This window comes from Ptychodera flava, chromosome 21 (assembly GCF_041260155.1).
Source record: "Ptychodera flava strain L36383 chromosome 21, AS_Pfla_20210202, whole genome shotgun sequence".
Taxonomy (NCBI): Eukaryota; Metazoa; Hemichordata; class Enteropneusta; family Ptychoderidae; genus Ptychodera; species Ptychodera flava.
The window spans coordinates 16,050,334-16,076,259 of NC_091948.1; the positions used below are offsets into that span (position 1 = coordinate 16,050,334).

A 25,926-nucleotide genomic window follows, 5' to 3' on the forward strand; every position below is an offset into this window, starting at 1 on the left:
TTGTGAAAATTTTTCTTACTCAAAGAGCTCTAAAATGAGCCCCCTCAAATTGTAGATCAGAAAAAGATTTGTAGAAATTTAAGACTTTGAGTATCTGTTCCCGAGGCACATTCTACCTCATTCATGGAATCTGATATGTAATGGTATCAGAAATCATAATGCATAATAAAGTAAGAAAATTTGAAGAACTAAATTACACAACTGAATCACTTTCAGAGATGAACTTCATGGATGTATATGCACATAAGTATGAGATACATCAAAGTACAGCATAAGGGAGGAAATCCCTGCTAGGAGATAACTTACAGTCTAATTACATAGTAGTAACAGTAATTATGATGCAATGTTTGACATGAAACATCAGAGAAAAGTTCATCGGGAAATAGCAACTTTGCCAATAATGGTGATGGGCTAGGAATACTCACATGAGCTGATGCCAGTTGTAGTTTGCCAGCCATAGAATCGTGCGCCAACACTCTGTTTAATCCGTGGCCAAGTTGTCTTACTAGCGAGCCCTTCTCACGGAATCCATGTACCGGATATTGTTGCAAAGTCGCCGTCTCGAATTCGGGTCTCAACTTTGTCATAAGTTTGCCAAACGCATTTCTGGCCGCGCTGACGACCAACTTAGAACTTCCAGGCTGATTCACGTCTGAAAATCGAGTGCAGTAATAAATAAAAGCATATCGCAAAGTTTGCAATTTGTGAAAAAAGACAAAGTCCTGTGTGAAATTCTAGTTGTAATTTTGTCAAAAATTCCTTCCTAAATTGAACATTTTAATTGAAAAGTGCTCAATTTGGACATTTTGGACTTATCCACATGCTGGTATAACATAACCCTTCTGTCAGCTCAAATACATCAATATGATGCTAGTTATATTAATAAATTGAAAAGTAAAGTTTGCAAATCCGACAGCAAATGAGTCTGTTGATGACAGGGTATTATCTTCAAGACAGACAACAAAAGAACTGTTCCATCAAAAGATAATTCTAACCATTCTTACCATCCACACAAGTTTTGCTGATAACTTCCTGTAGATCAGCCACTGAATCCAGTATGGTCATCAATAGATTTGGACTGCTAAGCCAGTCTAGGATTTGGTTTGCACTCTCACCGCTCTGCTCTGTGACATCACCACCGAGACCAACGCCTGTGTTAGCAATCATCATTTACAATTTGATGTAAAACTTAAATTGTTAGCACAACTGAATTGGATTTCTGAGCCGTGTTTCAAGGTTTGTGGCTGCTTTTCATGTCTGTATTACATCACCTATTGATTTTCTGTGTATGATTAATGTACATATTTAATAGAAGAAGACTAAGGAAAAAGCATCTTATTATGCAACATTCCTGTTTTAAAAAGTCACACTCTCAGAAAAATTGTAAATTTTATTTTTTTTGATATCCATTAAAATTTAGCCACAGAAATTAAATATGACTTTTTGATGTACCAATATGCTTCATAATTCATGCAAATTCATATTCATAATACCACGGTATTTAATTTAGACAGTCTTGTTTTTTTACAGCTGTAATTTGAAGGCATCCCATAGGCACAAATACATTGGTTTTCACACAATTGCTATACTAGTATTCAAAGTTCAGAGCATATCTAGATGAGTTGCCTTTCCTTCCCAACACAGTAACTTTGAACTTAACTCCACTTGCACTAGTAGTAGTTCACTAATTTCTCTAAGGCGATTGAACACTGCAGATTCTGCAAGTCAGGAAATAATGATTAACCCTTTGAGCGCTATAATTTTCTCCCACCCAAAATTTTAGTGCAAAATTTTACCAATTTTTATGAATTTTTCTATAATCTTTTGATAATTTTGGACCAAATGGACATCACATTTCATTGGCTACAGTTTGTTATCAAAATTTTGACAAAAATCTGAAAAAAATTCACTGGAGTATATTTTCTAAAGGTGACAAAAATTGACTTTGGCGCTCAAAGGGTTAACCTTTTCTTGTACAGATAGTTTGTTGAAGTATCTCAGTCTGACTACTTATCATTCTATGGATGACAATTCACTTGCGTTGCTGCAGGGCATACTGTACATCTTACCTGTAAATTGTTTTTCTTTGCTTTGTCCTCCTCTCATACAAACCACACTTGATGTCATATTACCTGGCAAATCATACGACGTAAAGACTCTTCGGCTACTATGTACAAAATGATTCAATCTGCAAAGAAATAATAAATATAAATGTAATGACTTATACATCATTGTAATATTGTTTTGTATCTTTTATCACCAACCAATACAAAAACTGCATAATCATTTCAACATAAAGTGACCTCTTTATGATTTACAGCCTTCAAGCCTGAATACTTATTGATGGGATAACTCAAGTATGTTGGCAGATGGTTAGAGCTTAAAAAAGTACTCTTAAAACATGCATAATATCTTTGCTTGAGATAAAATGATACATGATAGATAGATAAAAAGAGCTGTAATTCTTTGCATGATTTTGAAATTTTCTCTGGGACAATATTGACACATAATGCATAGAATTTGATATCAAATACATACCTATTAGCCGCCATAACAGCAATCGCTCCAGATCTAAATAACAACGAAGCATTTCTAGCTGGTTTCTCTTTAACCTCTGGTTCCTGTTCAGAGCCCCCTAACTCCTGAGATAAAGTCTCAACAAGGATTCTTGCTTGTTCTTTGAAAGTGTGACACTGTCCCAGCTGTTCCTCCAGCAGATCTCTCTGATTGGACAGTGCTGTAGCACGGTTGTAGAGAGGTATGAGGGCGCCGATCAGAAGGGCACATGTACTGAGTAGAGATGAATGTTCATGCTGTGATTGGGACAGAAGTTTGCGTAACTCTGCACATTCAGATTCTAGACCTTCTCGCAGTGAACCAGTGTGTCGTAACTTCTCCCAGGCCTGATCTGCCACAGCTTGTGTTTTCTACAACAAACAGGAAAAAATATCAGCAAAAATTCAGAAAAACAATACCATGTACAAGTGTGATAAGTAATTACTAAAACTTCATAAAGTGTCATATTTTCAAAAATTTATCCTCATGTAAGCATAAAATTGAAATTGAATTGTCATGTTGGTGACAATTCATAGACATATTAAAAACAAGATGGACGCTGGAAAAACTTGGTAGTCATGACAACTGCTCACCTTTGACCTTGTATGAACTTCAGCTAACAGTTGACTATAGTGTCCTTCCAATTCATCTTTCTCCTTTTTCCAGACATCTTCCCTTTCTTTACTGGCGTTTGCTAATTTTTCAACATTCTCATCATGGCTGATCTGTAATTGTTTCATTGTGTCGTCTTTGCTTCGAATCACCTGTTCTAGATGTTGTATCTGATGAAAAAAAATTACATTATTGCTTATTTTATATTAAATGACCCATGAGAATGTACTTGCTGTAAACAAACAGGATCAAAGTAACAATAATATACAACATATTTAATAAATCGTGTGTCACAGACGTTTTAAATATTTACATATGAACACATACATCTGTGAAAAACATAAATGATTTTATGGGCCAGAGAAAAAACATCATTGTTCCTCAGATTTTTTTGGCAAAGCTACAGAGGCAGCCAGCAAAATTTTTCTAAATTTTTTTTACAAACAAGCAAAATCTCCCACTGGTTACATTGCTACTGATGACTTAGAGTCTAGATTTTACAAACTGTCCACAATAATAGAGGCATTATGTATGATGAACATTTCCAAAATGCTCCAAGAAGAAAACAAAAGACTGTAAAAATATGCCAAACAAAAACGCCCTAAATGTAAAACAATTGCAGTATACATTTGCTGCAGATGAAGCAGTGATTCCCAGGAAGAATTTAATTAAACTTTCTGGCTGTAGGATATTTTCTAATCTTACTTTTTGTTGTGCTCTGTTGATTGCTGTCATCATGGATGCAATCTGTTCCTGTACAGTAACACTCAACTCATCCCAGGTGAACTTTGTGATGGACTGCTCTGAGTTCTCAAAGACAGGACGCCCTGCTAGAATTCTCTGATACAAACCGTGCAGATAGATTCTCTTATTCTGTGGAGACAAAACCAAAAACAACAAAGTTATCCAAGTTTATTTCACCAGACTTTTCCAGGACTTTTAAGGAGGCATTAAAATTCAAGGACTTTCCAGGAGGTGTATGAACCCTGTTTAAAAGGTCGACGTGTGGCACAGAGGGGAAGTCAGAAAAATTCTTAAATCTTGAATTTTCAGTTTACCAACATTTCCTTAATATATATATAGAGAGAGAGTTTAAATGAAATATATTCATCAATCATGTATGTTGTTCATAGATGTGAACTTTAATTTTTTGTTTTTTTATCAACAGACACCAAAATAAAAGAAAATAACAAAATCCTATAAATCATTATGGCTGAACAATTCTTTCGGTGACTATCTTGAACTTTGCATGTAATTTTCATAGATAATGATCAGGGATATCCATAACTGACTGATCTAAACGCGAACTGAAACGTCACATTAACGTCACTTTACTATCTATCATTGTCACTACAGATGACCAATGAAATACATCTTCACACCTCGTCTTCATTCTGATATTGTTTGTTCAGTCTGCCGATATCTTCCTTCAGGTCCTGTACTTTGTTTTTCTCTTTGCCGTAACTATGACTTGTTTTCTGTAGGTCTAGTTTATACGCAGCCAGTCTAGTCTCACTCTCAGTGAGTTCGCTGCGGACACGTTCCAGTTCTTTGATGGTTGCTTCCAGACGTTTCTGCATTTGCTGTTATCAGAGATAAAAATGTGCGATTATGATTGGCAACATTAACTCTACATATTTGTAGTATTAAAGTTGCGGTTAAATTCTAATATTCTTCATCATATAGAATAAATGACTTGAAGTTAAGGTTTATAGTTGCAACTAAATTCACTTATTTAGCAATTCTGAATATTGAATGGTGAATAATGGGAAACAGTTGCAGTCCAGAGTGAGACATGATCATATATGTCCCATACACTCAAAGTCACTTAAAATTAAAGGACTTTCAACGACCTTCTTAGCATTTTCAAGGACTTTTTGAGTCTAAAATACCATTTTCCTGATATTATTTATACAATATATTTTTTTCATATCATTATACATATCATTTTTACTATATCACCTCTTTTTATCTTGTCATTTTTCAAAATTCTGGGCAGATTCTCAACTTTCTACAACTTTCCAGGATTCCATTTCATTTTCAAGGGCTTTTCCGGGACTGTCCAGGAGGCCTTGAAGTTAAAGAGCTCACCATGAGAATGTGGACCTTGATCATACCTCTGATACAAGCCCATCAACACAACACCAAAGTTAAATTGATCCAATCACACAGAACACACCAACGGAGCTAAACCAACTTATGGCAATGACAGACAATGCACAGTAAATAATTCATCATGCTGTTTAATTGAAAGGAGAGGCTTTTTTGTTCTGAGTACAAGGGACGTAAATATCATACCTCAACTGTTTTATTTCTGGACCATGTCATCTCTTTGTAGGAATCACACTCAGTTGATAACTTCTCACAATGTGTCTTCATTTTACTCAACTGTGTGGGATAAAATTAATAAGAATCAAGAAATATTTAATATTGATGAGATATAACACTATCAGTGGCATCTGTCAAAATAGTACCCCAAGATATATAAAGAAATGTGTGTAACTTTTCAACAGCAGAATTCAGTGTTTGATAAGACATTTTTATAACTTCAGATCATGACAATTATTTTCATAATTACGGTTCTTTGGTCATACTGATGTAAGTCTGATAGTAACTGTTTTTGCATGTTAGATTTTGTCCAAATTTTGCCCTGATAATACCACAACATACTTTGGTAAAGTATGTGATCTGGACTGACTATGAACTTAATCTTGATAATTTCAAAGACATCAACCACTTTCAGTTTAAACAACCCATGCACACATCAAAAAATCTGACGCAGAATGCTTTTGAGAAAATAATCACTTAATCAGAAAGGTTGTTCTCTTGAAATTGCAGTTAAGGTGGCATTTCGTTTAGCAGTGATGACCATTGATGTAAAAACCCAAAAGTCACAACATAACAATAATTTTGAATTATACTCTTTTTTTATATTTCTGCTGTTTTAGCTGCAATAAGAATTCTCTCAAAGTAGAAAGTGTAGGATAATTGGATCACTAAACAGGACATGACTCTTTCAGCGAAAATTGAATCTATGTAATCCGTTTCACACATTTTTGAAGAAAATTCTAATTTAGGAAACCTGAACATCCTTTCTATAATCTGAAAACTGGTTCTCAGGTAGGCAATAATAAGACTAGCTACCAAGGTGTGTGGTGTTTATTTGTGGTTAAACTATGACAGTTTTATCATCGCAAACACTACTTTCAAAGTCCTTTCACACCGGCCTGAGATTAAATGGCATCAACAACGACAATACCAGTAACTTGGCAACATTTTGGAATCTGCGTCAGATTTGGATTGTGGCCAGTGCTAGAGATCCTACCAGACAATTACACTGCATTGGGTTCACAGTGTAACTGTCAGTCAATTCATGTCTCAACTTGATCAGGTCAGTGTATTCACACCAAGACGAAATGCAAGTACACAACTAAGAACATCAATGAGATGACCATGCCTTGCCTAAGGAGTACTGGATATTCTTGTTATTACACAGGTGTGTTATTCCATTTAAACCGTGCGTACTCCCTCCCTGTCTTGCAATGTTTTGTGGAAGAGTAAACAAACTTTGACTCAAAGAAGACTTTTTAAATTTGCCCTGACCAACAACAGTAGCTATGACACGCAGAAATATCTGTCAAACTACTGCTAAGACTTGTGAGGAACAATGGATGAAAATTCCAAAACTTTTTCAATTCAGTCAATACACACATAAAGTTTACGCATCGATGAAATGTTGATTCAAGCGTTCACTGTATTCAGTTTGAAAGAGAAGAGATCTGTTATCACCAAGATACCACGGAATGATAAAACATTACATGGAAAATTAATTACCCAATGGGAGAAATAAAACATCTTATAATGTGAAGTTTGAAAAGCAAGGATTGGATTTTAAAGTTTTTATTTTTGTTGTTGTGAACTCGGTCCGTAGATTTCAGCTGTATTACTTGACCTTTGACCTTTCACTTACTTCACTGGATGTGGCATCAAGCCTAGTTTGATAATCCATGAGTGTGTGTCTCAGTGTTTCAAGAACTAAGGACGGTGTCAAGGGTTTGTCTTTACTGGGCTTCCTTTCATGAGCTCTCTTTTTGCCGTCAACTTGAAAGTTGTGCAAAAGCAGTTCCAGTTCTCGCATGCTGCCTCCATAGGTCTCCTCTAGATATACTTGCCTTTTCTTAGCCTGTTTACGAACAAATTAAACAATTTCTGTCAAAACAGTCACTCATAACCCCCTCAACCCTGCTTCCAGTATCCCTCAATGAGAATGACTTGACCTGACCAAGCACAGAAAAGACAATGGATCATTCCAAAGAAAGGTTGAAAATGGGACTTTAAAAGTTCTACTTAAATGTTTGGTATTTGAATTGCAGTTTATTGAAACATTCCGTAACCATCTCTTTCAGGTTGCCATGGTGATGGAACTCTGTCTTAAAAGCTATGATCATGGATGTGACACCTCGTTTTCCATTCACATGCAAAACTCAGAGCGAGCCCTACAAAGCCAGTGATAATTTGTGATTTGTCCGTTTAAAAATCACCAAAGCTTGACATTTGGCACAATTCCAAGTTCTCTTTGTTGGCAAATACAAAGAACTCATCCCCTAAAATGCTTTATTGCAGCAAAAGAGTCACACAGCATCTCTCCTTATTTCAAGTCCCTCCCCAGCTTAAAATGGTATCTTCCACAAAAATGACTCCATACCTTCGTCACCGTGGCAACAGCTACAGATAAGTGGCCCTCTTCACTTAAACAATAGACACGGACAAAAGTGTGAGATGAAAGGCTTGACTCACTGACATGAACCACAACTTTAATGTATGAATATATATTTTATTAATAATCTTATATCCACTGACAGAGTAAAAAATGGAATTACAACATTAACTTACATGGATGAGTAGCTGTTATTTCAGTTGATATTTGTGAAGTTCTGATAAAACGGATAAATAGTTTGATTGTATATTCAGCATATTATATCTCCATCAGGATCAAATGTATAAAAAGGTCAAGATTGGATTTTCATCATAACATGTAAAGTGTGGAATTTTGACAACCATACACACAGACTAATCTTTACTTAATTGTTATTGAGTTCATTCTATGCTGATTTAGTTTTATTAAGTTCTCTGTACATATGTACATATATTACATAAATATTGGTCTGGATAAATATTAATGTGCATTTGACTAAAGTGTGTAATAATGCAATGTGGCATTTTTTTGCCATTTTAGTTAAAAAGATTCAAACACTTGGGTGGTACCGAACTTGAAACATTTAGAATTGCTTGATGTGTCTTTTATCTGTGAAATGAGTATTGGTGGGGTCAGCGCCGGAAAGGCAATGAACTTTGGTATGATATGAATTTTGCTATAAATAGAAGCCAGAAAGACTTAGTCTATGCCCTGCATTTTATACATATTGACATATATACATGAGTTTGTGATTTACATTCATGTCGAACCTGTGCTTGGCTGCAAAGAGAAAATGGTTACATTGATTTTTATGTACTTGTACTTGGCTTTATGGAAAAAAAATGCTCTCCAAGGGGCAAATAATAAGTTCTCTTTGTGTTGAGTGGTGGGGGCATTCGCTACATTAATGTGGGGGAGGGGCTTCTTGTTTGTTTGAAGTCTGGATTTTTATCAGAGAGTTACCACAAAACAAAGTCAAATAAAACGATTTTCATGTCATTAACTGTGCCACAAATGACCTTTGGCCTGTGGACTATGACCTCTACATCTGTCATTATTACCGTTTGTTTTGGTTGCAAATATCTCTTGATGTGATCTGCCATGAACTTCAGAGAATATCATGGATATCTTGTCTACCGATGAACCAAACAATTTCAATTTCTAGTTTTACCAGTACATGAGCAAAAATACTCTATCCTGTAAATGTCATCATAAAATGGAAGAAATCTGACAAAATTTCCATGTAAAATGGTACATGCCCAGTATTTGGAAGAAACAGCAGAAAACAGCGTAACATAGAAGCTTGTCTTGCTGTCTCACGTTGTAACTGACTATGAAGTTTTCAGTGATGTACGTTAACAATATTGAAACCCTGGATTTTTATTTCCAACGTTAGAATTAAAATTCTTGCAAGCAAGACTTTTTTCAATTAAATTCCACAATCCTTGTAAAACATGACAAAAGCCTGACAAGCTTGACTTGGAACCCAGCCTCAGGTGTATTGTATTCAATGGATGTTTACACAGAAACATTTGACTGAATTAGAATCATGCAGCCCTGGGGGATTCCGTCACAAACTGTCCACTGATTCTCTTGGGGGTGAAGCGTCTCACTATTATAATGAAGCAGTCTCCAGAGATTCTTACGGCCACACATACTGACTAACCCCTGGTGAAAAGAACTCTTTCTATTCTCTACGCCAGCTTTACCTACTACATGTGTCATTACAGATCAGCACTGCCTCCAGCACTGTTCTTTATGAATACCCACTATGTATCTGTCCTACATCAAGATTTCTGCCCCAAAAGAAACTTTTGAATATGTGTTTACATGTGTCATGAGATGGCAAGGCAAAGTGCATGATGTAAAAAGATAATGTATAACGTTCTCCACCTATTATTGGCGTTACTTAGAATGATCCCATTGTCTTCTGTTGTTTGGTCAGTACAACTCATTCTATAAAAGGTGTCATGATGTGTGTACAGAATACATACTACAGACATCAGGTCTAGAGAGTGTCTTTTTTCAATCATAGCGACACTGCGTCACCCCTCTGGTGTAAATGGTATGACACAATAAAACATCAACTTTAATGTTAGCAGTAGCACAGTAAGTTCCTACCATTATTTCGAGGGGTAACTTACACTAAAGGCATTGAGCTCATTTATATTTATTCAATATTTGTCTCACTCTCAAGAACTTCAGATAAGTCAGGCAAAACGCTGCCTTTCTCTGATATAACGTTTAATACCGAAATTTGTCCATGACAATAACAAACTGATCCAAGAGTTCGTAATTTTCCGGTAACATTTCCCGTGCCTCTTGGTCTAACTCTGGGATGTCATTGCAGTCAACAACAGAAGATCCCTTCAACTCATTCCGGAATGAACTGGTATCCGGATGTACTTGATCAAAGGCATTGATCTCATGGTACTCCGGAAGTCTGTTTGGAGTATACTTTTCATGAGGAGGCACCTCCAAGGACGGATCTTTGCAATTCTCAAGTGAGTTGAATTTGTATACCACCTTGTTCAGTTCTTCCTTGAGTTCGTTAAAGTTCTTCTGATGAAGTTCAAGTTGTTTAGACATATTATTGATGATGTCTTTCTTGTCTTCTAAGTCTCCAGTCAGTTGTTTCTTCACAATCGCGTACTCTTTTGTCACTCTGGTGAAAGAGTAAAATTAAAACCAAGAAGTTGAAATTCATATCTGTGTATTAAACATTGGAAAATTATCATAAAACAGCAAAAAATAACTAAAGATCTCAAACTTGGATTTTAAAATCAGTAAAATTTGATAAATTTCGTGAAGCACTTTTATATCTTTGCTTATTCGCAAATTTGATCTTATATTCTATTTTACTTATTTGTTCCTTTGTTTGTTGTAACCCTCAGCTAAAATTTGAAAAAACCTAACTTTTAAAATTGACATGTTATCTGGATAATTGATGTTCAGTAATAATTCGTTGAAAACAGTTTTATCAAATGAAAAAAGCTTTTAAAATCCCAAATCTAAACTGTGATGACTTACTGTTCCAACTTTTGTTTGAGATTTTTGCTGTTGTTCCTTTCATCTTCAAAAGCTTTTTCAACTTCTTTGAGTTGTTTACTGATCATATCGATGTTCATGTTAGCTTCAGTGTGGGCGGACTTCTCCACCTCAAAGGCTCCCTCAAGATCTCGTACTCTCAGCTACAGCATGGATTATCATTAAAAAAAATAAGTTACAAAGTGATCAAACACTTTGAAATTATTATGAAAGTGTTATTCTCTTGTGTATCATAATCAAGAAATCGCATTCAAGATACTTTACAGCAATTTTAAAATATCAGAAAATAAGGCTTGTCAAATTGTTGACTCAGTGTACACCCTCTGTGAAGGGCATAAATTCAGCAAATTTACTGATATCAAATAATGTCAAAACATCGAGGTTCTTGCTCACATATTGTTAATATATGAAAATAATCATAAAAGTGTCAAAACCAAGATTTTACTATATGAAAAACGAAATAACGTCATTATCACCCTAAAGCTGTATCTCAAATACCAGCAACTTTTTGTTTTCAAACTAGGATGTCTGTCTTGGTGCGACTCAAACCATTTCAGAATTTGTATTGTTATCATGTTATATCATGGGTTGTAAGGATCACCTTGAACTTACCTGAACTATTTCTGAATTAAATTTAGACTCAAGGTGAGCTGCCCTTTCTGCTTCAATATTCTCTTCTAGGCTTTTAATCCTGTTGATTGCAACCTGTAGAATACAGCCAAATAAATTAATTTGAAGGGCGAAATTTAGAGAACAGTACACACAATATCAATCAAACTTCAATTGTCTTACGAAATATGCAGTAACAGAAATCTTGAACAGAATATGAACAGTATGTTGTACAAAACACAATACAGCCTGAATACTTTGATGGTTTAATGACTGATTTATGGTAAAAAGTAGACAGGAAAATAGTACGTCACCTCTAATTCTTTTTTCAGTCTTTCTTCTCTCTCAGCAGCGTACTCCAGATCACCGAGTTGACGTCGCACTGTATCTGTCTGGGCATTTCTCTCAATCTCTAGACTTTCAATTTTCTCTTCAGCATCAGCATATAGACTGGAAAAGAAATTGGATTACATACATACTTTGAAAAAGTGACTGACACTTGAGGATGACATAGTTCATATTCTATGGATAAAATCACGCTCTGTTGTAACTAGAAACCTGTCTATGACGAACACTCTTCCCAAGGAAACTACCACAGAAACTACCAATGACACAATTCGTAAAATAAAATTTGTAAAATGAATAGCTCTGCAAAGTATACACTTCTTGGGCATTCAGTATGGAATGTTTGATTTGGTATTTTCAAATGGCAACAAGTCAAGACTGCCAAGCACTTCAAGAAAACAAAACAGAAGACAACTGATTTGCTTGACAACCAATCACCTACTCATGTCACTGAGTTTTCCGTTTTACAGAGGGTGTAATGTTTGAGTGGATATCAATATACTGAGGACTTTGACCTCTCTACAACACTACAGAACACGAAAGAAATCATGAAGCACTCAGGTTGCATGAAATTTTCCATGAAAATTGATTTTTTTGGAACTGTGGTACACTTACCTGTCTTTCTCTTGAATGACAATTTCAAGTTTGTCTTTTTCAGTTTGTAGGAAATCTTGCTCCGCGTAGCATTTGGAAATAACTGCATCCTGAGAACATCAAATACACACAAATGGTTTTTGAGTACATAAATATGTATGTTATAATTTTTTTTTCAAATTTGAAACCACAAGGAAATCTGTAGAAATCATCTATCAGTTAGTTTACGAAAAATTGAGATTTTCAGATTTCAAGATTGTAGTTTTGTTCACCTTTTCATCGATAATTCTCCTGAGTTTAACTTCTTCATCTGTCGCAGATGATTTATTATTTTCTAACTTTCGCTGCAGATCTTCAATGAGGTCTGTCAGCTCGGCAATTTTGTCTGAAATATAAAAGAATTTATTTTAAAATCATTCTTGGAGGTCTTGAAGAGTTTACTTGGTGTTGAAAGTGACATGAAACAAACCATACATTATATACAAACAAGGAAGTTGTATGCTGTTAAAATACAATTATCAGTGTTGTTTGCTGCCAATACAAGGGTGTACTGAATTCATTGTAAAGATATCTAAAATTGGCATTCACACCAAGTTGATGTAGAATCATATTCGTTGTGATCATAGTACACTACCTCTTCAAAAAGTGATCACTAATAGCACAGAATAAATTCTGAGCGTGCCAACGATTCATCAACTGTCAAATTCCAATTATTGGCTATAAACATCAAATTAAAGGTCACAAGGTCAGGGGTGAAAAGTCATCACTATTTATTAGTTGTGAATCACTGGGTGTTAAACCCGGGGCACAATAGAAATGTTATGGTAGCTACACTACATGGAAAATACTGTTGCTTCAACTAGAGAGCGAATGCCTGTCAGTGCTGACACATTTTGTGTTTGAATAGTGTAGATTGACACTTATTTCTCCTCCTCTGTTCACACTTAAACTGCTCATCCCCCAATTCCCTGTAGACAGGTCCAAACTCACCATTGATAACAATGGTTTTGGACAAAACCATGGTGGTGAAAGGGGATAAACTGTACAGTCAGAATAATGTACTCTGCTTTTCTCTTTTATATCTGCTCTTATTAACTAATTCTTTTCAAGAAACACCATGACTTGCTTAATTTATCTCTTTTGACCTCTTTTTTATTCTAAATCCATGACTGTAAACACGGACTCAAATGATTAAGGATGGTATTATCAGATACAAGATTATGGTAATACCTAGTAAGGTCAACTAAGATATCCCCCCCATAAAATAAACAATGCAAAGACACTTTACATAAAATCTTCATGTCAAATGATCCACATTGATCAAATGACTCAAAATAAAAAACAAAAACACTGAATCTTCTTACCTTTGTTGGATGCAATGATATTGTTGAGTTCCAATTCTTTCTCGGTGGATAGTCTTTGTTCTTGGCTGACATTCTTTCTGGCAACTGTCAGTTCATACTGTAGGGACTGTCTGGTTGCCTCCCCTTTCTCCAACTGTGCCCTCAGTTTGGCGTTCTGACTGTGCAACTTGCTCACCTGAAGGAAAGTATCAATATCATCTATCAACGAAAGTTCAAGGTCCAGGTGCTGTTATTGCAGTAGCGGGAAGGGAAAGCCTAAGATACAAGGTTAATATTTGAAAGCAGGACGATTACGGATATCCTTCAATTTGGTCTGGATGAACAATTCAGAATCTATGACAGGCTGTCAAATGCAGACTACTTGACAACTAAGTCATACCGACAGCATGTACAAAGGTTTCTCATCGCACACATAAAGTGACAGGAACATAGAGAATTTCTGTCTGAGTTTCGTCGGATAAAAGTGGTTGCTTTCATCATTTATTTTGTGCCACCTCTCCTAAAGCTGTACACTCCCACACAGAGACATTTATAAACAGGTTTCATTGATCAGGTCTTGTAATTAAACTTGGACAGTGAGTTGTTATTGTTCTGTATGCTGATCAGCAATACAACAGTTCACACTATTATGAAAAGAATAGCCGTTGGAAAAGTAATGTTTTATAAGTGAATTAAACCATGGACCGCAATTATACTCTGATTGGAATTTCTCCTCGAAACCTCTTTCTACTGTTGTTTTGTTTTTGTTTTATTTTGTTTGGTTTCAGAACTTAACTACAACACTTGGTGCATGTGTGCCAAATGCATTATCTGCACCAAGTCCCTCCACCATGGCTACTGGAATCTCATGCCCGGAGGCCAGAAACATGAAGAGTCATACATCAGCTCAGTTATCGTTCCTTCAAGCTTTTTAACAATAAGTGCCAGTCTATTGTCTGCGGACACTGCCTTGGAACACAACAACAAAAACTTGAGGACAATTGACCAATTCATTAGCATAACAATGTCAGGACAAATGGATTTGTGCGCTCTACAACCCTTGAAGTAAAAGTCGTCGATTTAAAGGTATGGCATTTCAGGATGCAAATTCTATGAGAAGCACTTTACTATTGGCATTTAAACTCTTAGCCACTCAGCAAGTATTTTTATGGATCAGGCCCGATGTTTGCAATCTGCTAAGACTGCCAAGATGTCTACCTTTCACACAGGTCTGATATCAGTGAAATTTCTAATTTTTTTTTTTTGTTTTGCTCATCATTGTCCACATTTGGATGAAAAATTCTGACAAACTGCAAACTGATAAATATTTAGTTTATCCACACGTTATTTTAGAAAATCAACATTGTTTGTTGAAATAACAAAATATCTACTGTCAAATTCATTCCTTACACTACAAGGAGCTTTATAACAAGGCAGACTGAGTTTGCAGGAAACTTGAAAAGGTCTTTCATTATTCAAGTAGCTTGTCTTCTTCAAGATCTTGGTGTTAATCTACACCGACTTGAAATCATTGAGATTAAAGACAATTGAACGACTAATTGCCGGGCAGAGATTAAGTCAATTAAAACGATGTCACGGTACAAGAAATCAATCAGTGTTTGAATCAACGCAGTCTGTATGTTACCTATCATCTGTTATCTGTTCACAGCTCAGAGAAATCTATTGCAACTTACCTCATCATTGTTACTGCTGGTGAGTTCAACTTTATCTCTCTCCAGTTGGTTGACCTTCCGCCGTAGCTGAGCTGCAGTCTCTGTAAGGTAATCGCACATTGGACAAGCTCTAGGGCTGAGAGTGTCCATGATAGCACTGCCTACGGTAGCAGTCATTGTGTAGTCTGCTATGTAGCGTATTACTACACACACACCACACACAGTAGTATCTAGTATTATAGCATGCAGCCATCCAGACACACAGCGCTGAGTTGAACAACGCACTGCGTTTGACAATAGGAATTTGCATAACACTGTGTGACAAGCCAAGCCATTAGATAGGTTGCTATGTGGAGTCCCTTTATTTACATATGTCCACTTCATTCAGTCCCACATCAATTATAAACCTGATAACTATTGTCATGGACTTGGACCGAGTCCCAGCCATCAGATATACCAAACTCCCACATGCTTTAGTAAAAAAACAACTCAAAGAACATGATGAAAGTGTTTTACAGATGTTAAGATTACTACAGAAAAATTTTGTAAAAAATAAATTGCTTCGAAATGCAGCAAGAAATATATATTGCTGACAACAGCCATGGTTGAAATTTATACACCAACAGCAAAGATGTTATAACACTAAAAGATTTACGGTTCAATGTCATCTCAGATAATTGTTTTGAGTTGTAGTACTCTCCTGACAGCGGTGCAATCCACCATCAACTCTTCAGATCCATATCTTTGAACGCGGTTGTCACAAATCTCCTCCACCAAACCTATCCTGTCTAGATTTATCATATTTTGATTTCCAGATTTCAGGATTGCAGGGATATTATTAAACAAAGAGACTTTGTAAATGATACAACTCAAAAGTAAATATTTTGTACAAATACACAAAATAACATAAAAGAAGAGAAATTGTACAATACGGTTTTGTTGACATCATAAATCTGTTTGAATACAATGTATTTAAACTTGACAAAAGACATTTGGTGAAGGCACAGAACGAGCGTCTCTTGATGGAACCCTTTGTTCCTTTGACTGACTGGGTATTGCAATCATCTTGATCACAATGGTAGTAAAACACTTTATTCTGACACTTTCCATTACTGCATTCCAATTCATCTGCATTTACTGTATTATGGCTCATTCCACTTCGAGAGTACCTGTCCCCCTAGACTCTGAATGGTTTCATCCAAATCTGATACACATCATAAATAACACGTCGCTCCCATCCAATCAGAGTCAATTAGTATTGCTAACTTTTAACCAATCAAATCAGAAAAATTTGCAATTGCATCGAGTTCACAAACCTTGCCTGTAGAGGGCAGTATCTGATAATTTGCTATTTGCCTTGCATCAATTATCAAAATAATGGAGTTTCCGATAACTTTTCAAAAGCTCTCACTTGAGGGCAGGCTTCACTTTGATACAAGACTGATTCTCTACATCTGTAGCTATTAATATACCATAGACGTGGCTATATTGTAAACAACTCTCCCTAAAAAATAACATTCACTCATTAACCTTAGCTTTTCATGTATCAACTTTCTAGCACATCATTAACAAAACAGTTAGGCTGTGTAACATATCATGTTGAGTAACATCAAAGCTTTGCACACATTTGAGCAACACACAAACTCACCATCCAAACTGTCATGCCAGACACCAAACATCAAGACAAAGCATATTTATCATTACAAGTAAAATAAATCACCACACTACCTGTGTCTTCACATCATGAATGAATTCAGAGTGTACATACCCATCTCAGCGTTGCTTTCACTCTGTAGCTGTTTGATCTGAGCTCTGAGCTGCCTGATTTGCTCCTTCATCTTGGCCTCTTCCAAGGCCGGTGATGGAGATCTTCGGTAAGCTGAGTATCCATCAAACGGACTTCTCCTGGAGTCTTGGTATGAATCTCTACCCTCAACCTGACAAGGCAAAGGTCAGAAAAATGTCAATCATTTGCAAGGTCAATTTCAAGGTATCATTACGGTTACCCCCTCTAGAGTTTACTAGGATATTTCCGACCAAACAATTCACGCTAAGGTGAGATATTTTGATAGCAAACCATCTGTCATATTTGTAAAAGCAGAATACTGTGTACTTCATTTTCAAATGAAACTGGCATATTCAAACTAATGTAAACAAGTCATCGTTGACGACACAGTCCCCACAGTCAAATTCTGTGTTTGTTGATTGATCGGATGTACCGTAAATGAGCAAGTAGTAGTCACGCTTATGTTACATTCTCATCGAAGGGTTGTTGAACAAAATGATGTCACCATCGAATTCTGAAAATTTCCCCATCACATAGGCTCGTATAATAACTCATGCATATGTAAGTCACGATGTGTTTTTCTTGTGCCAAGCTTCCAAGAATTCAATCAGCAAGGCATATCAGAGTAATACCTAAAGACATGAAAAGTTCACAACAAAATGGCCTTGTGATGGCCATATTGTATCATACGATATCCAAAAATAATTAAGTGTACGTGTGTAAGTCATTGTGTGTTGTCCTTGTGCCAATTCTGAATTAAATCGGCCAAGGTATATCTACATAATGCCTTTAGATATGAAGAAAATGGGAAACAAAATGGCTGCCAGACAGCCATATTGGATTATAACAAAATCAATCGACATGCATGTGTATGCAAGATTATATTATCCTTGTACCAAGTTTAACCCTTTTCCTGCCAGACAATAATAATTACTGTATCACTTCCCCATCAGCCAAGTCAGTAAAAAGCGGTATTGAGCCAAAACATGACGTATTTTCACCCACTTGGCTTGGTATGTTATAGCATCTTTTGTCCAAAAAGAATCAACTTTACGGTATTATGTTTTCAACACTCTTCAAATGGAATACGTTGTGTTTCATTAAAGGGGAAGTTCACCAAGGATGATTTTTACATATGTGGTAGCTCTGTGGTCATTTACCCCAGAAAAGCTATTTTCACCATTTATAACTCGCCCGATTTTCTACGAAAATGATAAAAATAGTACAGGAAGTTGCCCATGTAATTTGAATCATGGGAAAAAAGCCCCAAGCTTGGAGCTTGCATCATGTGATATGGAAGGGACCACATTTCATGGGTATGGCCCACACATTGTCCATCACAGTAGTACAGTAGTAAACAGCAACACAAAATCTGACAGTGGACAATTTATTATAAGTGATTCATCGTTTATGCAAGGATACTCAGTATAAACAAAAGTTATGTTAATATGCACAGCCTGGTTTGAGCCTGGGTGAGTGGACAATGCCATACCCATGGGAAAATGGTGCCTTCCATATCACATTATGCAAGCTCCAAGCTTGGCGCTTTTTCCCATGATTCAAATTACATGGGCAACTTCAAGTACTATTTCTATCGGTTTTTGTAAAAATCATGCAAGTTATAAATGGCGAAAATAGCTTTTCCGGGGTAAGTGACACCACAAAGCTAGCACATATGTAAAAATCATCCTTGGTGAACTTCCCCTTTAATTTTAACCATCTTGACCTGATGGTGGATTATGGACTTGGCAGGAAAAGGGTTAAAAGAAATTGGCCCTGGCACGTCTGAAATATCTACGTGGATTCATGCATGCATGCACGGAGCCCAATCTGCAAGTCCCCTGGATGCACTAAAAGACATCAACTTTGTTCCCTTTACCAAACTTGATGACTCCACAATTTGAAAAAAAAAAGACATACATACCTTGGTATCTTTCTGTGGCGTTGTGAACATGGTGTCACCACTTATGTTGAAACTAGAATCCATCATGGAAGGCAGGCCACCTTCTTTCTGCAAGCTCTGACTGCTGATGGTATTTGGCACTATGGTGTTGATGTTATTAGTGTCTTCACCTGTAGCTGTTGCTGACATCATCAAATACTACCTGCTGAATGGAAAAAAGAACCTGGTCACTTAATGTCATCAAAGATGTACCAACTGGAGCAAAACCACTATTTCACTTCAAGGTTTGTTATCTACAAAGATAGTTCGGGTGAAAAATAGTGCGTTCCTTCAAGTTGCAATGCTTGCATGGATGCTTGTTTGGTTTGAATTTCAATTTGAAGTATTTTTGTGAAGATTATTGCCTGCTTGAATCAAAATGCAGTGTTGTGAATGATGGCTGAAGCATTCTGTGGTAATATAAGGAGTTATAAGGCCCATGGAAATCATAGCAATGAGCCTGAATTTTGGCAAAAACACCACTGAGGGCGCTATTTTCATCACTATCTCAAAATTTCCGTGGACTTGCCCACACAAAAAATTCATCAGTTCTCAAGCTGACATTGACCTAACACCTGTTAAGAGGATTCGTGCGACTGAATGTTTTAAAATAGGAAAATTGAGCTCAACGCTAATATGGTGGCCTATGGGAAATTAATTAGTGGTCTTGTACCAACTTGACAGTGAATTCAAGTAAATGGGACGATGAGAAGGGGAGGGATCTTTCACCTCCACCAATCCACCAATGCCTCATTTTCCTTCCTATCTCATGACTCCTTTAAAGGGAGGGTGACGCTGGAACTATGCTAAAAGCTTGGGATTAATTTGACCATGATTTTGCTGATTTTATAACTGAACACGAACGCAATCAAACTCTCATCCCAGTTTGAGTTTCTGTTACTCACCTAGGAATATGTTAAAAAGTGGTGAGAGTGTTTTCGTAAATGTGTTACACTGATCAGTATAAAGTAACACAGTATGTCTGACGAAGTTCAGTCAAACACACATATTCATACAGAAGTGATGTAACTTGGATAATGTATCAATTAACATTCATTACTCTATGCAAATATAAAAGTTACATCACAAATATCAAAACAACTTGATTTTTACTTGATATACACACATCCAATACTTTGGTGTTTCTTTAACACATCTTACTTAAAGCACACTGCACAATTTTTTTCCTTGTTTAACCATTGTGAAGTATACCACAGTTTTCTTTTACTGGGGTCCTTATCCAGAAACCATTTCTATGGCAACAATTCAACATCCCCCTTCCCCTTTCGCTATTTAATTTTCCACAACTTGGGACCATGTGTTTCTCAAGATTCATGTTCATAATTTTTAACTCTTTGAAAAATATTCATGACCATTATTCTTTCGTTTTAAATCCAGTTGGCCATTGTTACAGTGTCTGGAAACTTCCCTCCTTAATAGCATAACTAGTATAAAACCAATTTGATGAAATGATTTGTAAGATGTGTTAAAGGAAGGCAAGATATGCATCGGCCACTCACAGTCACACAATATCTTTGAAACAGTGCTAAATAAATAACCAAATTGCTCATATTGACACTAAAAATCACTAAATTCTACTCTACAATAGGGCCGTTCACATATAACATCATTGTTCTCTCATTGATATGCAAATATAAATATGTATCAACATTTTTAGATTACGCTTTTGGAAATTACACATGCAAGAACTATGAAAATACAACTTTGTAGGTGACTGTTAGTTTAGCATTGAGTACCAAAATTATTGGCTCAGACTACAAGCTTTGAAACAATAGCCATGCATTTATTTATAACACTGCATTTCAAGCAGCGGTGTCTGATGTCATGCGTGTGCAGCTATATTTAGTAATAGACCTGTCACTGTGAACAGTGACATTCACTTCACCAGGAAAGTTTTATGTTTAGTGCTTCAATAATTTTGTTCTGTTCTTTTTTATGAACTGAAGCCAACTACAGTCTGACAGTTACAGTACAATGCAAAACAACAATAAAGCATTGATAATGGTTGGTCTATGATTTTAACTTGCTCTGGATGTATGGTACCGGTATATGATAGCTTTGTTAATACCAGTGAATTTAGTGACTTCATAACCCAAGATTATTATTGATAATGTATCTGATTATCCAGGATGTGGCCCCAGATGTTTTCTACATCTACAAATTCACAGGCATCACCAAAACTATAAAATAATAGCTATAACGTACCCCCTCTCAGGGAATTACCCATACTGGACTCAAGCAAACTTTGCACTCCATAATGGTTTCGCCTCATACAATATTTCGTGCAAAGGTTGCTGAAATTTGTCCATTCTGGGCTGGGAGGGGGTCCATTATTGCTTAAAATATCTGAGTCCCTGGCTGTATGTGCGGCGTTACTATCCATGACCATGAAACTGAAAGTTTGGTTCTGCATCAAAGTTTTATGTAAGTCTGTAAATTCAGTTTCCCTTTAAATGAAGATACCAACATAAGCGGTATTTGTATAATTAGTACAATACCAGTGGCTTCAACTCATTGATTCGTATTTTCAGTTTCCCTCACTGAAATTATTCCAGTACTTCAACCATTCCAATGTCTACACAACTTAGTAAGGCCTAAAAAAATAAATTGTGCTGTTCTGATAACATGGTTTTCAAAAACAGGGTAGGTAGGTCGGCAGGAATTTTTTTTTCCCAAAATAATTTTATTTTTAAATATGCATTGTTTTAGGGGTTCAGGGCGTCAAACACTGGCCACAACATTTCCAGAAAAATGTATCATACATATAAAAGGAAAAAAACAAAAAAGATATCCTTCTTCAAGCAAAAATCAAATGCCAAGTAACAAACGCGTGATTTCACGGGTTTTTTCTTTCTTTTTTTTACTTCCATGTTTACATAGCTCTAAAAAGTATAGGGTTGGCAGGTAAAATATAGGGTAGGTCGGGTTATCGGAACAGCACAATTTTTTTTGTTTGGCCTAATCAACAAACACAAAACTCAATCAAGATCACAACAACTAAAACTTGATGTTCATTTGATGATGTGTATATAGTAATGCACTGACAATTTTTTGAAATTCAGAAAATTGCACACAAAATACTATAAATGACAGTGTGTGCCATGTCTGATGATTTCAAACCGATATTTCTAATACATCCATTTCTTTTATAACTGTACAAAATCTATCTTGAAGAATTATTCTCAGTAATTGTTACAGATAATGTGTAATGTTTACGATGGAAGGTATGCCATATGTTTAATGCATGACAATTTTGACTTTGAGCATAAAGCATTCTTTACAATTTACACATACTACCTTTGTTCACCGGGACTGCACTGGATGTCAGAGGCTATGACCATTAAATAAAAGATGTACATGTTATTGTACATCATTGATTACAGCACTAAGGGTTCAGTCAAGAAGATGCATTGTAAATCAATGCTTTGGAAGCATATGCAACCTATACCTGAGTACTGGACATGCGTTGGTTCTTGATGTCTAATATGAACTCCTGAAACAGCTTTAGAATTAGGATTTGAGATATTTTGGTTCATTTATTCAATAAATCTATGGATTTCTAATGCAGGTATTTTGCTATTAATATGTTTGAAAGCAAATATTTTCCTATCCTTTGTACACTGACACTGCTTGTTTAATAATAACTTATTCTTTCGTGCCAATGGGTTGTACAGAAATAACCAATGTATTCAGTTTAATAGATAAGCTTTGGCCTAAATAACTTATTTTTCTTGAAGTGCTGTACGTGATGTTGGAGAGTTGGACGTACTGGTGCTCAAATACCCCTTGATTGCGATATTGCAATTGTGGGGCCTTTCAGTCATTAAACTTTAAAGCCCCTGAAGAACGCATATTTCTAAGATATGTGAAATTTTAGATTTCTACTTACTGGTTACAAATTGTGGTGACGTTAACTTTAAGGCTGGTTCACTACAGCTCCCTTGATAGCAGAAGGCAATAGAAGATAGGACTTTTTGCCTCGTTCCTTATCGTGGTCACAGACAGTACACAATTGCAGAAACGACTTTTAAAACTACCGCCATCCACCCAGTGACAAACGTCACTCAACGAATCAAAATAAATACAGCAAAGCGGAAAACTCTCTGAGTATTATCCACTGTATTCCAAGAATCTAGACAAGTCTCCCGCTCCAGACTTAAAGTAAGGCCAGATTGTAGTGATATTCAACACTCGACGTCTTTGCTTCGGAGATGCGATCGGAATTCTGAGGTATTTTTGAATGTGGAAGTCACAACTTGTCGAAACTTGCTCTAACCGATGCTACAAATTTGTAGCTCGAAATTCCAAAGTTGGCAAAACAAGCCCAAGCTGCATCGATGTAATATATGGGGAAATGTTTTGATTGGACAGTGTGTGTAAGGAGAGACCCGTTCAACGTTTCAGTTTTTTTCTACCAAAGTCCACAACATTTCCTGTAAACTTACCGGTGACAGCCACATGAGGCAGGATCCAGGACTCCATCAGCGCCGCCATGTTTGTTTGACCCGCGTAACGGTTGTAAACAAGAGACCGATTCTTATGCAAATGACCTGCTTATGGGTTGTCATAGATTTCAGAAATAGTTGTGACTTTACAATTCACACTTGGTGTGAATTATACTATAGCATTACAAAACTTTCAAAATAAAAGTGCTTTCACGGGTGTAGTGGACTGTAACTCATCTACGATACGAAAATATCGGAGTACGGTAACTACTGCCCTCTGTAGTTCTTGTATCTTTGTCTTTTGTTTTTACTGACAAATCAGGCTTGACTCTCTGGTAACTTTAATACCGGTACTACACCTATGATAGGGATTTAGGCTGTTCCACTTACTTATTCTCATTTAATAATTTATAACATTTCGTACTTTCATTTCAGCATACATATGTTTTTCTCAAATGTGTTATTGCTTATGGATTCTGCACCAAAACATTATTAAACGATTCACATTTGAAATCGTATGCCCCAACTACATTTTTACCTACTTCTAGAAATGTGAGTTCATACATTCTTTTTTTTTGTACCAAGACTTGTTAGTGTACTTAATAGTGTCACTATTCATTTACAAACTACCATACTGTCCATTTCAAGGACTAAATGCGACACCATGTCATCTTTGGTAGACACGGTAAGTTCACATGGGCAGGGTCTTCTCTCAATATGAAGTTACAAAAACTGCTATTCACAAAAACATATGTCACTAAATCTACAAATGTGAAGACAATCATAGGGCCATGTTTGTCAAGAGCGATATTAATTGTACTGGGCCTGGAACTGTCTACCTGCTGATTCATATGAAACAGTTTATATGAAAGCTGCTCTCAAATCAAATGTTTATCAAACCATATAGGTGATCATTATTGTTGCTGAGAAATACAATGTGTCAGAGAAGTGGCTACCATTGTTGATGCATTTGGCAAATTGCGTTAAGTCAGCTCTCTTCATTATATACCTGTGTTAGGTCTTTGTCCATTTGCATGTGTCTTTGTTCGACTGTAGGGTCTCCCACTAACTGATATTGGAAAGCTTCAAACTGCCTGGACATGAGACCTTGGCAAGCGAAGATGGTGTTTGGTAAGCTCTCTTAATGATACATCTATGTTAGATAAAGCTCCTTTCATGATGTACCTTGTGTGCTCTTAGGGAGCCGTCATTATTTACGGCCTGGGGGGGGGGGTCGGAGGAATTGCTTTCGAAACTCCAAAATTTCGAGTAACCCCCCCTGCCAACCATGACGTGTTTGAGTAACCCCCCCTCTCTGCTACAGAAAATTTGAGTGACCCCCCCCCCCCCCCAAAAAAAAAAATTGGGAAAGTTAAATATCTATACAGTAAAATGGATTGCTGCTGCGACAGGCCCTGTACAGACCCTGATTAAACCCTGTGGTATAGGTCTTTGTCGGAAGGAGGTTCCAATTGCTGTGGCAGGGGCTGATGTACAGGTCTGTATCCTGTGCTCTGGTGACATGCAGTTATTCTGTAGGATTTTTTTTCAAGAGGGGGAAGATGTGATGCGAAAGCACCACAAGAGACCGCATAAGCGGTTGGGGGGGAGGTCAGGAGGGGGGTGTCCCTCCTGCCATTGGAGCTTTTGAAAAATAGAGATTAAAATGGTGTTATTTGGTGGCACTTGGGGAGTATTTTTTTCGTATAACTCAAAGGAAAATAAATCTGAGACAGTATTCCAAAACTTATATTTCAGTTCACTGATTTCAACTATATTTTTTGAAACCAAAAAAATTGCGACAGACATACATTTATTCACATTTATTATTTATTATTATTTTCCTGCAATAAAAGATGGGTTTGTTGTCAAGGCATTCAACTGGTTTTAAACTTTATAGCATCAGAATAAGCTTGCTTTACACATTTTCCCCTATCGGTAACCTATACAATGTAGAATATAGAAAGCAGACGTTTCTCATGAATGATCAGGCAAGTATATCAATCTTTAATCAGGAAATACTGAAAAAAGTACTCAGTACTAGCCTCTAACATAAGGCTTGCCACGTCGAATAGCTGATCATTCTCGTCTGAAGATCACAATAACGTGAAACACATAGTGTAATGAGATTTTAGTTTCTACTTGAAACCACCTGTATTATGATTTATATATATATATATATATATATATATATATATATATATATATATATATATATATATATATATATATATATTATATATATATATATATATA

General features: G+C 36.2%; 1 protein-coding gene across 5 annotated transcripts in view; it reads right to left on the minus strand.

The window, feature by feature from the left end:
- LOC139121540 (coiled-coil domain-containing protein 171-like) overlaps positions 1-23,808 on the minus strand; it is a 34,276-nt gene extending 10,468 nt beyond the window's left edge. For 2 of the 5 annotated variants that reach the window (XM_070686523.1, XM_070686519.1), the window contains exons 1-20: positions 23,671-23,808; positions 19,187-19,370; positions 17,245-17,413; positions 15,498-15,577; positions 13,825-13,999; positions 12,733-12,845; positions 12,482-12,570; positions 11,836-11,971; positions 11,525-11,617; positions 10,895-11,055; positions 10,391-10,529; positions 7,139-7,351; positions 5,467-5,556; positions 4,551-4,751; positions 3,874-4,041; positions 3,150-3,338; positions 2,539-2,927; positions 2,070-2,188; positions 1,005-1,151; positions 426-652 (exon numbers count right to left, since the gene is read on the minus strand). In XM_070686523.1, coding sequence (XP_070542624.1) covers positions 426-652; positions 1,005-1,151; positions 2,070-2,188; positions 2,539-2,927; positions 3,150-3,338; positions 3,874-4,041; positions 4,551-4,751; positions 5,467-5,556; positions 7,139-7,351; positions 10,391-10,529; positions 10,895-11,055; positions 11,525-11,617; positions 11,836-11,971; positions 12,482-12,570; positions 12,733-12,845; positions 13,825-13,999; positions 15,498-15,577; positions 17,245-17,413; positions 19,187-19,357 — 3,069 coding nt within the window. In that variant the 5' untranslated portion in view covers positions 19,358-19,370; positions 23,671-23,808. Of the gene's footprint in view, positions 1-425; positions 653-1,004; positions 1,152-2,069; positions 2,189-2,538; positions 2,928-3,149; positions 3,339-3,873; positions 4,042-4,550; positions 4,752-5,466; positions 5,557-7,138; positions 7,352-10,390; positions 10,530-10,894; positions 11,056-11,524; positions 11,618-11,835; positions 11,972-12,481; positions 12,571-12,732; positions 12,846-13,824; positions 14,000-15,497; positions 15,578-17,244; positions 17,414-19,186; positions 19,371-23,114; positions 23,453-23,670 lie in introns of those variants that run through there. The other 3 variants (XM_070686520.1, XM_070686522.1, XM_070686521.1) reach the window with 3 other exon arrangements.
- Between the last annotated feature and the right edge of the window lie 2,118 nt (positions 23,809-25,926).